Here is a 14362-nt window from a genome sequence, read left to right as displayed (position 1 = left end):
TTTTTTTTTTTTTTTTTCAGGTACGAGGGAACGTGACAGCTATAACAAAGAAAACAGAGGTTGAGAACATGGTTGCGAATATGGTGACAGAGGAATCCCTAAAACTAAGACATGACAATGTCAACCATTAGAAAGGATAAGAGCATGATCAAGTGTTACTCTTGTAAAAAATTATGGGCACTATTCAGTAGAGTTCTGCAAGAAGAAGCACGATGAGGAGTAAAAGCTCACACTCACGCATGATTAAGAGCCCGCACTAATGTTGGCTGAAAAAGATATCCAACCTATTGATGCTCAACAAAGAGAAGATGATGTTGAACCTTCTCACAAAAGGAGAAGACCCAGTGGAGACCAACGTGTGGTATCTTGACAACGGAGAAAGCAACCACATGACTGGAGATCGAAAAAAGTTTAAGTAGCTTGATGAGAAGCTCATTGGAAATATGAAGTTTGGCGATGGATCAATTGTACCGATCCAAGGCAAAGGATCCATATTTTTCTAGTGACCAAGGTATACAATGTCTCAAACATGAAGAGTACTTGGTTAAATGACGGAAGAAGAAAGTAAAGTGGAGTTAGCTGGCTCGTTCCTCAAAATATTCGACAGAAATGGAGCAGTGTTGATGAGGTTAAAACGGTCACATAACCGCCTGTACAAGATACTATTGAAGACTAGTCAGCCCACCTCTCTATTGATGGCACTCGTAGACCCAACTTGGCTATGACATGCAAGACTTGGGCATGTGAATTTTCAGGTGCTCAAAATGATGAGAGAGAAGAAGATGGCTACGGGGCTACCCAAAATCATACACCCAAACAAGCTATGTGAGAGTTGTCTAGTCTCCAAACAAGAAAGATTGTTGATTGTTGTTCCCAACTTAAACAAGCTTATGTGTTGAGCGACCACTGCAATGGGTAAAATTGTGGTTGATGGAACCACAACAATAGTAAGAACGGATGAGAACTTCATGTGCTTAACTTTAGACATTTGGCCTCATGACGAGTGTCATTGGCCTAAACTTTGTGTTTCGGATGGTCATGCATCTATGCTCAATTTGGTGAGGATTCCCGAAATCAAAAGGAGAAAAAAAAATGTAACTCAGAGTATTTTATTAATCAACTCTATCTTCAATTTTTTTTACCATCCTTTAACTCTTCCTATCCTCAAGAAAGCAGTTCAAGGTTTGAGTATTAATAATGCATAATTGTTTCTTCCTTTAAACTATTATGCTAAAATCTAACATAATTTGCACTCTATCATTAGCTTTCAAGTGGGTAAGGATTAGAGTTGGAGGTACTTTACAAGATAAATTGATTTATAACGTTGGAGCCGGCTTCTAGGGAACCTGTCACCCATTTCAAGCAAACAAAGGTTCGTTGGAGCCGACTTCTAGGGAACCTGTCACCCATTTCAAGCAAACAAAGGTTCGTTGGAGCCGGCTTCTAGGGAACCTGTCACCCATTTCAAGCAAACAAAGGTTCGTTGTTTGACTTATGGGTGGAATATTTGTACGTGGGATGATTTGAACAACTTTTTCAACAATACAAGTATGTTATTTATTATTATTTTTGGTATTTTTGCTTGCTTTCTTTTTTCCTCTCTTATACTAAAAAAAATATATATATTTAATATAATAGGGCGATTGTGACTTTTGGCTTAAATGCTCGGTTGGGTGAGTACAAGACACAAGGAATTCAATGGAAGGAAATTGGAACTATAGCAATGTCGAGGCTCTTATTCAATACATGGTAGAGAATAATTATCAAATAAATTCATAGGAGTTTGGTAAGTTAAATCGTACTGGATGCAATTAATCTTGGTTGAGCTAATACTTTATTTCGTGCTCACTAAGACATATGCTACATGCAATGAACTGGCTGGACTTAATAGCATTGGTGCAAGTGTTACTGCTTCACAATATGCAGAAGACATTATCAAGCTTCGAGAAATCATATCGTTTGTACAATAACTCCCAACAAAAACCTATGATTGTAGCACCTGGTGCATTCTTTAATGAATAATGGTACGATGAATTTCTTAGAAAAACTGTATAAGGAGTTGTCGATGTTCTCACTCATCATATATATATATATAACATGGGTGCAGGTTTGGCTACAATACTTACTACCATCATCATCATGCAATTTGTATATAAATTCTTACAAGTATTGAGAGTGTGCTTTCGTTTGTAGGTGATGACCCCAAATTGATTTATAGGTTCGTTAATTCAACATATCTTTCTCAAGTATCAAACACATTTGAACATCTTGAGAACATAATTCAAAAGAATGCCCCTTAGACTGTCGCTTGGGTTGGAGAAGCGAGTGGAGCTTATCAGGGTGTCAGTCCTCATCTTTCTTATACATTTATCAATAGTTTTTGGTAATCAAATCTATTTCGAATTTTTTTCCCCGTCTGCATTTAAATGTGAAGAAAAGAACCATGCTCAAGTAATTATAGAATGAATTGAATACATTAGGTACTTGGATCAACTCGAGATGGCTTCAATGTACAATACAAAAGTATATTGCAAGCAGACTTTGATTGGTGGATTCTACCGTGTCATCAAATCCTCAACTTTACTTCCTACGCCAGATTACTATGGGTACCTCCCGTCTTCAAATCATCTATCTTTAAACAAATTCTTACTTCATTTGATATTTTCTTTTTTTGATTAGTGCACTTCTCTTTCATGGACTTATGGGACCTCGTGTTCTCAAAATTCACAATAATGTCTCTTCTGACCTTAGTAGCTATGCCCATTGTTCAAGAGGAAGAGTAAGAAGTCATTTTTAGATTCAAATAAATTAAAACTTTATTTGATACCATTTATTGATCTTAATTTATCATTTGATGTAGTCGGGTGTAACCTTGCTTTTCATCAATTTGAGCAATGAAACCAACTTTATAATTGACGTTGAAAATAACATCAACCTGAGTTTGAGTAAAAGAAAAGCTTCAAAAGGTCAAAGAATGAGTATAGATTTACCAACGGAGGAATATCATTTGACTCCAACAGATGGTTTACTTAGAAGTTCCACCGTCCTTTTAAATGGAAATCCATTGGAGACTACGAAAGATGGAGAAATCTTGTACTTGTTCTACCATCAGAGTAACAATTCTATACATATTGCTAGTTGGTCATTGCTTTCATTGTCATCTATCACTTTGTAGCTCTAGCATGCAACTGATTTTGTTGCCGCTCATTTCTTTTAAGCTTACTCTTTTTGTGCTTTCAAGTCCTGTAAGCAACTAATAATATGTAGGGTGCCAAAAGGAGTCGTGTAGTGTTAAAAATAATTTTTTTAAAGAAAAAATATATTATTGAATACATCTTATATTATGTCGTTCTTATTATTCTTATTACATATTTATCATATTGACAATATGATGTATCCAAACTTACGTTTTGACCTTGAACTCTTATATGATATAAGATTTATGTGTTACACACCATACTTATACATGGAATTTTACAATTTTTCTTTTTAAATTTTAAAGTTTTATTGAGGATTTCGGGTAGAAAGAAAAATACTTAGAAAATTATAAGGAAACCAAGAAAAATATTTTTAAAATGATAAAAAATTTAAAGATGGTCAAAGTCAACCAACACTAAATTGAGGAAGATCGAGTGTTGAATTGTTCATTTCAGCTAAGAATCGCACAAGAACTCGAGGTAAGTCCACGGGTAATTGGTCTTGGATTATTCTTTGTTAAGGATATTTAGTAATAAATTATAGTTTACCATATATATTATATTTGATATTTTATTATAAGGCAAATATCTAATATTTGCCTTATTATCATAGGTATCTTTCATTTATTGTTATTTCCATTTATTACTATTTCCATATCCTTGTAATTCATTTGATTATAAATAAGATAACTTTCACACTATTTAGGTGTGGTGAATTAATCAAACATTCACATTCTTTTTGAAAATTCGAGAGTTGTAGATGTCTTTAGAAACTGATTCCTGAGTATGTTGTTTTAGGCGAGAAAACATCACAGATTTCTTGTTTCGATTTGGTGGAAAACGTGTCGAAATTGAAGTTGTTGTAGATTTCAAAACTCAGTAAGGACTTGTAGTTTTTGAAAAGTTTGAATGAGTTTGTTAGGGTGTGTTTGGCTAAAATTGACTTTAGGAGCACTGAATATGTAGTCTACAATTTTTGTGAAGAAGCCTAATCATTTCAGATTAGGAATCAGATGATATCAAAAGAAAGTTTGAAAATCAGAAATGAAAAAAATTCACTAGATTCTAGGCTTGTGCAAGCTGACAATGAATAAGTTGCAAGCACGTGTCAAGCAGTCGGCCGGAGAATGCGTCTAAATCAACCAAAGACATGTATCGTGAAATCTCCAAGAACTAATGGCCAGAAAATGCGAGAATTCCGGTGCATCCTCAATCGAGACCACGCCCCCTCACTCCCAACACCTCTCCTACATGCTCCTTCAACCATAGACACCTGCAAGGAAAACATCAAGAGAGAAACGCAAGCTAGAGAGAGGAAACCGAGAATATTCTAGCAAGGCAAAACCTACAAAAACCGACATTGAAACACTTGGTTTACGAAACGAAAAAGACCGCCAACGATCCCACATGCACAAGAGGTAAGCTTTAAAAGCTATAATAACGTCGTGTGTCATCAGAATCTAGATTCAATTTGTAGATTTTGAGAGGCTCATGGATCTGTCGTTTTAGGCATCTAAAAGTCCCAAAACTTTGTGGAAAGGAAGCAAAGAGCTCAACAAAGAGGTAGAAGAGGAAAAACAACAAGAAAAGACGTCAGAAACGGTGTGGAGAGAAAAGAGAAAGGAAATCAAAAAATCACACTAAAAACTAGGTGAAGGAGACAAGTCCATCGGGCAAACCCCAACCAGTTGTCGTATCTTGTAATCTCTTTTCGATTTGTATTATGAAAGAGGACGAGTGTTTACCACAAAGAGTTGTGTTCAACATTACTTCAAAGTTAAGACTCTATTACGCTAAACATTCGTCATTTCTCAATCTACCGCCTTCACTCTCATATCTATAATTCAAAAGTTAGTATTACTTATAAGTTGTAGTAACCTCTTTCTTCAGTCCTTCTCCTAATGAGTGAAGTGGTTTAAATGGTTGCATGCAGCTTCTAATTGTTGTCATTGTGGAGGTGTTGGAACAATGTCTTTGAGGCTTCATAAGTGGACCAGGCAATGGCAGCAGCAGGCGCATGGAACAGCATCCTTGGAATCCACCCTCTCATCAACCCGCTCTTCCCATCCTTCTTCACCACATGCCTAACCACATTTGTTATTGAGCTGCTTGACAATCTGTCGCACCCACACACTCCCTGTTTGTACACTAAAACCATTGCCTTACCCATACTAAAACAGAGGACCCCTCTCGAGGCCAACAAGAAACACAACCACACATTACCTGGCACTGCAGCCGAGTTTTCACTACGTCTAATGGCGTTGTAAGACCAGCAGCAAGAGACCCAGCAGCCGCACCAGCCGTAACATGGACAACCAACCCCTCCCCGCCATCGCTTCCCGGCGAGCCCTCCTTCAATCCCCTTTTCACAGCTTCATAAATGGCAAAATGGGCAGCCGTGTACGGGGCATTCATCAAAACCGTGGTCCAATAAGAAGTATAGAACGCCCCAATTCCTTCCTCAACCAAAATCCTCCTAGCACAGTCCCTCACTCCCTTATAAGGACTGCTCTTCAACTGCAGCCTCTGTTTCACCACATCCATCGGCGTCAACGCGGCGTCGCTCGCCACCGTTGCGCAGACTCCAGAAATGGCGTGGGCTAATGGGTTGTTGGGATTCCCAATCGAAAATCTTTGTTTGCAGAATTCGTATACAGAGAAGTATACGGCGTGTGCAGGTCCTGCTCCGAGACCCATTGCTCCGATTCCACGGTAGAGCCCGGCCGGACCTTCCGATTTGAGAATCGAAGCGAGTGCTTGTCGGAGGGTGGATGATCCGGCAAGGGCTTGGATTCGGGTCTTGAGTGTGTCCACTGGAAACATGGCCATGTGCTCGACAGACCCTGCAATTGATCCGGCGATCATGAACTGCCAGAAGGACAGGCCATCGCGAGTGGGCGGGAATACTGAAATTTCAGGGCGACAATCGGGAGAGTGCGTGACGGTTGTTGTCATGGTAGATTGAAATTGGCATTAACAGGGGATTGAAACAAATGGGCACAGAGCATGTTTTATTTTTCAAACTCCTTTTTTGAGTTTTGTAAAATATGTAGAAAGATACGGAGTTCAATCCTGTTGATTCAAAGCTTGTTCATATTTGTTCAACCAATTTGTAGGGAATAATTGTGGGGTTATGTCAAAAAAGATGAATGAGACGAGGTTGTAGGTTGAACTGGGTGTTAATCTTATCCTTAATTCTCTCGAGAGCATCAAATTAGTCTTTTGCTGCTGCAACATCTAATGTTTATGTGTGGAGATTCTTCTTTTCTCGAGTTTATACCATGTGGGTACGATTACAAATTTTGACATTTTGGTTAAGAATATAGTCTTAAGCTGAGTTATACTAAACTTGTATCATCTCTTTATTTTTCATCTTCTCTCGAGTTTCACCCACGTAGTTAGGATACGAAACTATGACATTTCGATTTAAAAATATTTGTTTTAACTAATTGAATTATGTTAGTTATACTTAGGGAGATTCTTACCATAACTTTAGATTTGTTTATTTGTAAATGAACAATAAGATTTTACCACCACTTTTTCTTTTTTTAAGTCAACTTTTACAGCTTTAAGAACCTAAAAAATACCAACAAGAAAGTTGGTAGGCATCTTCCTTTATAAGAAAGTTAGGTTTAAAAGACGACAATAAAATTTACATAGTTTACTTCAAATCTAAGTTCGGGTTACTTTTTTTTCTCCAACCGATATGAGATCTCACAATTCACCCTTTTTGAGGGCCCGGCATCTCATCCTGCTGGCACATTTGCTCAGTGTTTGACTTTGATACCATTTGTAACCGTCCAAACCCACCCTTAGTCGATATTATCATATTTAGACTTTCGGTTAAAGTTTTTAAAAGGTGTTTGCTTGAAAGAGGTTTCTCCACACTCTTATAAACAATACTTTGTTTCCCTCTACAACGAGAAATGGGATCTCACCGTTTAAAACTATTGAGTATCAAAGATAAATGAGCCATAAGTTTACAATTATCGTGAAAAGGGTGGTTTGTGGTAGTGTTCTCTCTCTATACGTGTGTGAATATATATCGATACTTGTGTTTCTTTTTATCAAAAGGTTTCTTTTATCTCAACTCTACCGTTTATAACTACTAACTCCATGACTAATTAGCATTATTAGAAGCGATCATCATAGCATAAACTACATCTCTCATCGTTTAGACTCAGATTTAAAAGGCTCCAATTAACCTACAAGAAAGTGTGGAGTTCTTCGTATAGCTCGAGCAAGTAATAGAGATGAAGATGAGACTACTGAGAAGATAAGAATATATGTGTAAGAGTCCAAGCCTACTGCGGGTTTTCCCTCTCGGCTTCCCTTCAAAATTTTTAAAGGTTTTTACGCCCCTATAAAAAACGTTTTGTTCTCCTCTCTTATTTAGTGAACTCAAAGTCAACCTCCAATAGGATCGAGAAAGAAAAAGAAAAGAATGGTAAGAAACACAAACTTCAAAAACATTTATTGTCCATATGGAAACACCCATTTTTAAGGTTAGGTTAGGGGCAGACATGAAATGATGGATTGAATCACCCACTTGCCCTTCCCATTACCTTCAAATATCCCATCAACTTCCATCACTGCCCCCATCTTCGTGGGGGTGGATTCGATTAGGGGTAAAATGGTCATTCATCTTGACACCCATCCCTTGCCCGATCTCATCCATCTATAATTGTGTGTGTTTTTCAAGCTCTTTCACTACATCTCAACATGTCATTACTTATGTCAAAAAATGTTGAAATTTCTCTTATTTAGAGATGTCTACGAGACAAGGTAGAGACAGTGAAACTTTTTTCATCTGTATTTTCACGAAATTTTACATTTATTATTGAAAGGATCGAGATAGAGATTCTTCCAATGATAAGATTTTCGGTAAGAATTTTGTTTTGCATTTTAAAATAATTATTTTGAAGAAACTTTTTAATACATGATTGCCATTACTCACCCAATACAAATGGAACACAAACTTAAATTTAAGAAACACTCCTATGAACAATAAACAATAATCAATAAACAATAAACGCATTGGAACACTTCATTCATGGATAATGGAGTGTATCAGAATCGCAGCTTCATCTGTTGTGGTCACTGCATCCCCTGTTTCATTCATCACAAACCCAAACAACTCAGATTCAAATTAACACATTCAAAATCTTTACCTTGTAAACATACCCACCTTGAAGTGAAGCAGGCAAGTGGGACACAATGTTATCTATAATGCCACCGCCTCCTCCGCCGCCGCCGCTTTTGTCACTTTCCCCTTCCCCTGTTTTCTCAGAATCCACAGCATTGCTTACTTCTTTCCCTTCCTCTGCATTCACCATGTTTGAAATCAAATTCATCAGAAACCCACTTTTCTTCTCTTCTTCTTCTTCTTCTTCCTCTTCCTCTTCACATACTCTGTTCGACATGAAATTCTTCAGAAACCCATTGGCTTTCCCTTGCTCTGTTTTTTCTTCACTCACAACCCCACTTTCCTTTTCTACTTCTCCTTTCTTCTCTTCACTTCCTTCAGTAGACACCATGTTTGAAATGAAATTCCTCAGAAACCCACCTGCCTTTTCCTCTTCTTCTTTACCTCCGCGTTGCTGGGTGAGGTTCTGAGGCACTTCCTCTGTGTTTCCGTCTTCCATCTTCGAATTTTTTTTGCCGTTTCGATGAAATTATGGAACTTTCTTGTTTATATAACAAGAAAGTTGCAGAGGAATGGACGAGCGTCTCTTGCAAGTGATGATTAAACAAAAGGAGGCTCTTTGCAGGTTACACGTATTTCGTAAAATTCTGTCGGATGGGGAATTCTTTTTAGCGAATCATAATTTGACGCGTGGATATTTATGAAATATTTAAATTTAAGGTCGGTGGGAATTTTATTATAAATATTTATCGGGTTGTGTGCCGGGTCGGATATGTCGGAGTTCGTGGGCCTTCCCAATTTAACCCATATATTTGGGTCTCCAAAACTCCAATATTTATGGCCTCATACATTTAAACCACTTCTGATTTTTTTTAATTAATAAAAAAATTAAAAATTCAAGAATTTATTATCTATTGTTGGATGACGAAAGTCGCTAATTTAGGGAATGATAATGGGTTTATAATAAAAAAAATACTCTTTCCATTGGTACAAGTTATTTTGGTAAACTCAAAGCAGAATTTATGTTCAAAGTGGACACTATCATACCATTGTGGAGAGTCGGTGTTGATTTTAAAATGAGTACTAATTTAATGTTAAGTGTGTGGAACAATACCACATTTGTATTAAACTTCCACGTAGGGTTTATTCCAATGTAAAATGCTCACCAAAGATGATTCATTTGTTTTTTCTTTAATAATGCCAAAAATCGATTTCAAATTATTTTTTTTGGTCTCTATAAATAAAAAAGGTTGTTCTTTTAGGATTATGATTTAGTTCATTATTTTCTTCTTTTTGTAATTTGTACTTCATTTTCTACTTTTAAAAATAGAGAAAAAATAAAATAATAATGTAACCCTAATACAAAGTTGGGTATCTATACAGTCTACACCTTTTTAAAAGTTTTTAGAAAAAAAAAAAAAAAACAATTTTTTTTTTTCTTTTAGTGGGAAAATTGGTTCTTATTTTGGAAGCTAAGTATCTCGTGGAATATTATTTTTTTTAAAAATATATATACCAAAAGTCTTGTTGCATCCCGAAAGGGTATAAAGAGAAAATTCTCGAATTACTAGTAATAAGTATGAACAATAACAATTTAAGTTACAGTCCACCACTAATAAATATTGGCCGCTTTGGCCCGTTACATATTTCCATTAGCTTCACAGTTTTAAAATGCGTCTATTAAATAGATGTTTATACACCCTTAGAAGAAATACTTTATTCCTTCGTTCCCCTCTCCAACGAATCCAACCAATATGAGATCTCACAATTTACTCTCTTGGGAGTCCAGTATTCTCGCTAACACACCATTCGGTGCTTAATTTGGCGATTTTTAACATGATTGGAATGGATAGGGTTGGATAATGTAACTTTTTTGGTTTGTTGTTGTTATTACAAATTAACAAATTAAAAGAAAAACACAAGTGGATGGAAGAAAGAAAAAGCAAAGTAAAAATAAATTGAAAAAGAGAAAGTCCAACGACACCAAAGGCTCCAACTGACAAGACACTGTCGTCAGATATTATTGATATAAAAACAGCAGAGCTGATATCAACGAAAATCTTGTTCAGGCATGATCCGCAATTGAGTCGCGTCATAATGGGTCGCCTTAGCCGATGGGATGCCCCCGCCGTGACGGCTCTGTTGATGTTGCTGTTGTTGTTATCGCCGTCGCCATCGGCGTCGGGAAAAGTAACAGTGTCGGTGTATTACGAAGCTCTGTGCCCTTTCTGTGCGAACTTCATAGTGTACCATTTGGTGAAGCTTTTTGAAAACGGACTCATCACCGCCGTCAATCTCCGCATGATCCCTTGGGGCAACGCCTGGATCCAACCCGACGGCGCCTTCTCTTGCCAGGTATGCCTCCCAAATTCCCCTGCCTTTTTCCTTCATTTTGATGATTTTTCATTGATTCTGATTTGGTACTGTTTGGGTGCAGCATGGACCAGATGAATGTATGTTGAACGCCATTGAAGCGTGCACAATTTCAATTTACCCTGATACAGTAAAACTCTCTTAATTTTGGTCAAATCTAATGGTAACTATCTAGAGAAGATGAATAAAATCTGTGTTTTTGGTGTGTAAAGGAAAAACATTTCAGATTCATCCATTGTGTTGAGGGATTTACAGTGCAAAACAGACACAATGAATGGACAAAGTGTTTTGACATTGCCCAGTTGAGTGCTATACCCATAGATTGCTACAGAAATGGCCATGGAAAACTGGTAATGCTGCTTTCTTCTTCTCCATCTTCTCTCTGTTTCTTGACTCTGATAATGGAAGCCATTGAAATGCAGCTTGAACAAAGCTACGCTTATGAAACAACTCAACTCAACCCGCCTCACCGATTTGTTCCATGGGTTATTGTCAATGATAAGCCTCTCCAAGAGGTCGGTCAGCCTCGACTCGACTTGAGCCAGTTTGAATCATTGTTCTTTCTTTGCCTTGTCATTCTCTGAAATGAACCTGTTTTCTTTTGTCTGAATCAGGACTACCAAAACTTCATGGCATATGTCTGCAAAGCTTACAACGGCAGTCCTGCACCAGATGCTTGCAGGTCTATAATGCTCGACGACCGCCATTACCTGGAGAGTGCCAATGGTGGTAGTCAAGTCTGCTACGTAACTTCGCCAAGAAACACGACATCGTAAATGCTGGCAAGGAGAGATCTCAAGATCAAACCAGTCAGAAATATGGATACTAGTTTCTGTTTCAAAATAACAGTACAAGAAGAAAACTATAGAGTATAACTATTTTAGTTTCAGAGTTATGATAAGATGATGCTAATGTTTGTATGTTGATGTAACGTCGGATCGCTCGGATAGAGCAAAGTTTGGAACTTAGTTAAAATGGTCAATGTCTGATATTTTCCTCATACCAAAAACTAGCAAACTATCACTCTCTATGTACTAAAAATTGCACACTTCTTCAACATGATTGGCCAATTCAACTATTAATGCTCTACAAAAGATTAGGGGAAAGCATAGAACCTGATATTCTGAACTCCATCTTACGAAACATACTGAAACTGAATCTGATATCATGATTAGAAGATGATGGCTAGATCTCGTCTTGCTTGGTTGCTGCTTGTTCAACAAATGAGTATTATTATCACCGTAAAATATCGTCTCAGAACAACAGCATAATTAGATACAATGACATCCTGTGATAGTAAAATAGTATCATAATCAAACTAATTTAAACTACCATATGAGATGAGTGGAATGAATACAAGTTCAGTTGGCTCCCTCGAGAACCAATTATCCGTGGAAATGAGCAACATTTCATGGAACGGCGTCTAGAATAGATAGGCATTCTTTTCATAAAAAATTTTCAAGAACTAAGGAGATGTGATTTACAATAAGTTATCACAAACAATACAGTACTTTAGAAATCATTGCTTTAAACATTGGTACTATGGGGAATTAATCATATTCCAAATGTCATTGCATATATCAAAAGAAGACGTCTTAGTCGGATCCAATTCAAACTTCTGCACAACCCGTTTATTTCTATCCACAATATCTGTAGTTGATTAACGTTAAGGTAAAGTAATAGCCAGAGAATATATGTATAACAGAAGAGTAGAAACTCAGATGAAGGATACGGCCAGATATTTTAGAGTGATCATCCATGTTTGGAATGATGTCAGTGACTGATGCATACATTGAAAGCTTCCTCCTGTAAGAAGAACAAAAATGTGTATCAATTTGGAAGATATAGAATTGTCGGGTTAATGTCAACTAAAGATTACCGAGATTCAACTTATCAAGTATCAACCAGTTTAAATAAGTTCATAGTAAAGAAGAACATGGTAACTGTAACCATTGTAAATCCAGTTCCTGATGTTATTGTCTAATCCACCTCCATCTACACAAGAAACTGGTGTGGAGGCATTAACAAATCTCAAATACCCTGAAGAGAAATTTCTTGTTCTCAGCACAGGACACAAATTCAAATGCAGAGGCAGATCTAAGTTACTTCAGAAGTGTTAGAGGATGGCTAGGAGAGAAGTCCCACGTCGACTAATTAAAGGGTTGATCATGGGTTTATAGGTAAGGAATACATCTTCATGGATATGAGGCCCTTTGGAGGAAACCAAAAGCAAACCCATGAGAGCTTATGCTCAAGGTGGAAAATATCATACCATTGTAGAGAGTCGTGATTCCTAACATGGTATCAAAGTCATGCCCTTAACTTAGCCATATCAATAGAATCTTCAAATGTTGAACAAAGAAGTTGTGAGCATCGAATACGTAGTCAAAAGTGACTCAAGTGTTGAATAAAGAGTGACTTTGTTCGGGGGCTCCAAAGGAGTCTAGCCTCAATTAAGAGGAGGTTGTTCAAGGGTTCTATAGGTCTCAGGGGAGGCTCTTTGGTGTACTTTGTTTGAGGGGAGGATTGTTGAGGATTTTGTTGGAAGAGGAGTCCCACATCGGTTAATTAAGGAGTTTATCATGGATTTATGAGTAAGAAATACATCTTCATTGGTATGAAGCCTTTTAGGGAAGCTAGATGCAAATCCACGAGAGCTTATACTCAAAGTGGAGAATATCATACCATTGTAGCGAGTCGTGATTCCTAACAAAAAGAACATGCATAAAGATTATGGTTGTCAGGAACAATTTTACAGGAATTAGTTCATTGCTACTAAATTAACAGTCACATCTTCACTATAGAAATTAGATATATACTCACTGCGCCCTAAGTTCTTGTTGTTCAAGTTTCTTCGTTGCCTGCTTCCTTTCTTGAACCGAAATCCTTTGTCGGTCTAGCTCATTAATTTGATTGGTGACAAGTGTGTTGAAGAAAATCAGGCAAATACATTAGGGAGAAAGAATCATATCTCAAATTTCACTCATAAATTTAATTATATACTCATCTAATCTCCTCCATGAGCAAATGTTCTTCCCTAAGTTCCTCTTCGACCTCCTTTTCAAGAATATCCATTTCATCATCTGCAACAGTTCTCGCTTTCGCCTCCTCTGTTTTCACCCGGCATTCCTCGATTTTCTTCTCATAATCTGAATCATTTAACAACTCGTTAAACAAATTATACGGAACCAACTCTCACAATTCGTTCACCCCAAAATCACTAACCGCGAAACGATTACGAATTTAACCTATTTTTCGAGAGAGAGAGAGAGAAAATAGACCTTGAACTAAGTGAACATTACTGAAATCATCGTGACAAGAAGATTGAAGGGCGTTGAAATGTTGGAGACATTGATTCAAGGTTTGAACGTCGTTTTGGTCCTTCAATAAAACCACCAGATCGTTGCCATAAGATAAGAGTTCCTCGATGTTCATCTTTCCGGAGAAATCCCCCATTCCTCTAAATCAACAACGAACCAACAACGAGATTGGAGAGAAGAGTGATGCGGTGATACAAATTTTGAATTCAGGAGCCACTCGTCAGACACAGTAGGTCTGAATCCTGCTCTGTCGACGTTTCGTGGTTTCATAATTACAATATTTGAAACTTTTTTTTTTTTTTTTTTTTTTTTTTTTTTTTTTTTTT

General features: G+C 37.1%; 4 protein-coding genes and 1 pseudogene across 8 annotated transcripts in view; 2 read left to right on the top strand and 3 right to left on the bottom strand.

Moving 5' to 3' along the window:
- LOC111466240 (mitoferrin-like) overlaps positions 1-6216 on the bottom strand; it is a 9815-nt gene extending 3599 nt beyond the window's left edge. Inside the window, exons 1-3 of one of the 3 annotated variants that reach the window (XR_002714347.1) lie at positions 5421-6216; positions 5076-5334; positions 4259-4470 (exon numbers count right to left, since the gene is read on the bottom strand). Coding sequence is in view for 2 of the 3 variants with exons in the window: in XM_023110843.1 (XP_022966611.1) it covers positions 5134-5334; positions 5421-6152 (933 nt within the window). In the remaining variant the exon portion in view is untranslated. Of the gene's footprint in view, positions 1-4258; positions 4471-4895; positions 5335-5420 lie in introns of those variants that run through there. The other 2 variants (XM_023110844.1, XM_023110843.1) reach the window with 2 other exon arrangements.
- On the top strand, positions 912-3192 carry LOC111466253 (annotated as a pseudogene).
- A 1895-nt stretch (positions 6217-8111) lies between the features above and the next one.
- Positions 8112-8920, bottom strand: LOC111466210 (VID27-like protein). The gene is made up of 2 exons (XM_023110797.1): positions 8386-8920; positions 8112-8306 (listed from the first exon to the last, which is right to left on the bottom strand). The coding sequence occupies exons 1-2, from the start codon at positions 8840-8842 to the stop codon at positions 8245-8247; spliced, it is 519 nt and encodes a 172-aa protein (XP_022966565.1). The 5' UTR covers positions 8843-8920; the 3' UTR covers positions 8112-8244.
- A 1435-nt stretch (positions 8921-10355) lies between these two features.
- On the top strand, positions 10356-11794 carry LOC111466215 (gamma-interferon-inducible lysosomal thiol reductase). 2 transcript variants are annotated; one of them, XM_023110805.1, is made up of 5 exons: positions 10358-10698; positions 10781-10846; positions 10929-11066; positions 11139-11231; positions 11331-11794. In XM_023110805.1, the coding sequence occupies exons 1-5, from the start codon at positions 10441-10443 to the stop codon at positions 11490-11492; spliced, it is 717 nt and encodes a 238-aa protein (XP_022966573.1). In that variant the 5' UTR covers positions 10358-10440; the 3' UTR covers positions 11493-11794. The 2 variants fall into 2 exon arrangements, with proteins under 2 accessions (XP_022966572.1, XP_022966573.1); XM_023110804.1 differs by having other exon boundaries at positions 10356-10698; positions 10929-11231.
- Positions 11322-14268, bottom strand: LOC111466216. Of its 2 annotated transcripts, XR_002714344.1 has the most exons (6): positions 13998-14268; positions 13724-13865; positions 13540-13641; positions 12434-12522; positions 11832-12004; positions 11322-11426 (listed from the first exon to the last, which is right to left on the bottom strand). XR_002714344.1 is itself a non-coding variant. In XM_023110806.1 (5 exons), exons 1-5 carry the CDS (start codon positions 14170-14172, stop codon positions 12257-12259), a joined length of 603 nt encoding a protein of 200 aa, XP_022966574.1. In that variant the 5' UTR covers positions 14173-14266; the 3' UTR covers positions 12093-12256. The 2 variants fall into 2 exon arrangements, 1 of the variants encoding a protein (XP_022966574.1); XM_023110806.1 differs by lacking the exons at positions 11322-11426; positions 11832-12004 and adding an exon at positions 12093-12366 and having other exon boundaries at positions 12449-12522; positions 13998-14266.
- Positions 14269-14362: the final 94 nt, after the last annotated feature.

Source organism: Cucurbita maxima, unplaced genomic scaffold (genome assembly GCF_002738345.1).
Source record: "Cucurbita maxima cultivar Rimu unplaced genomic scaffold, Cmax_1.0 Cma_Scf00030, whole genome shotgun sequence".
NCBI lineage: Eukaryota > Viridiplantae > Streptophyta > Magnoliopsida > Cucurbitales > Cucurbitaceae > Cucurbita > Cucurbita maxima.
This window is presented reverse-complemented; position numbering and strand designations above follow the sequence as displayed.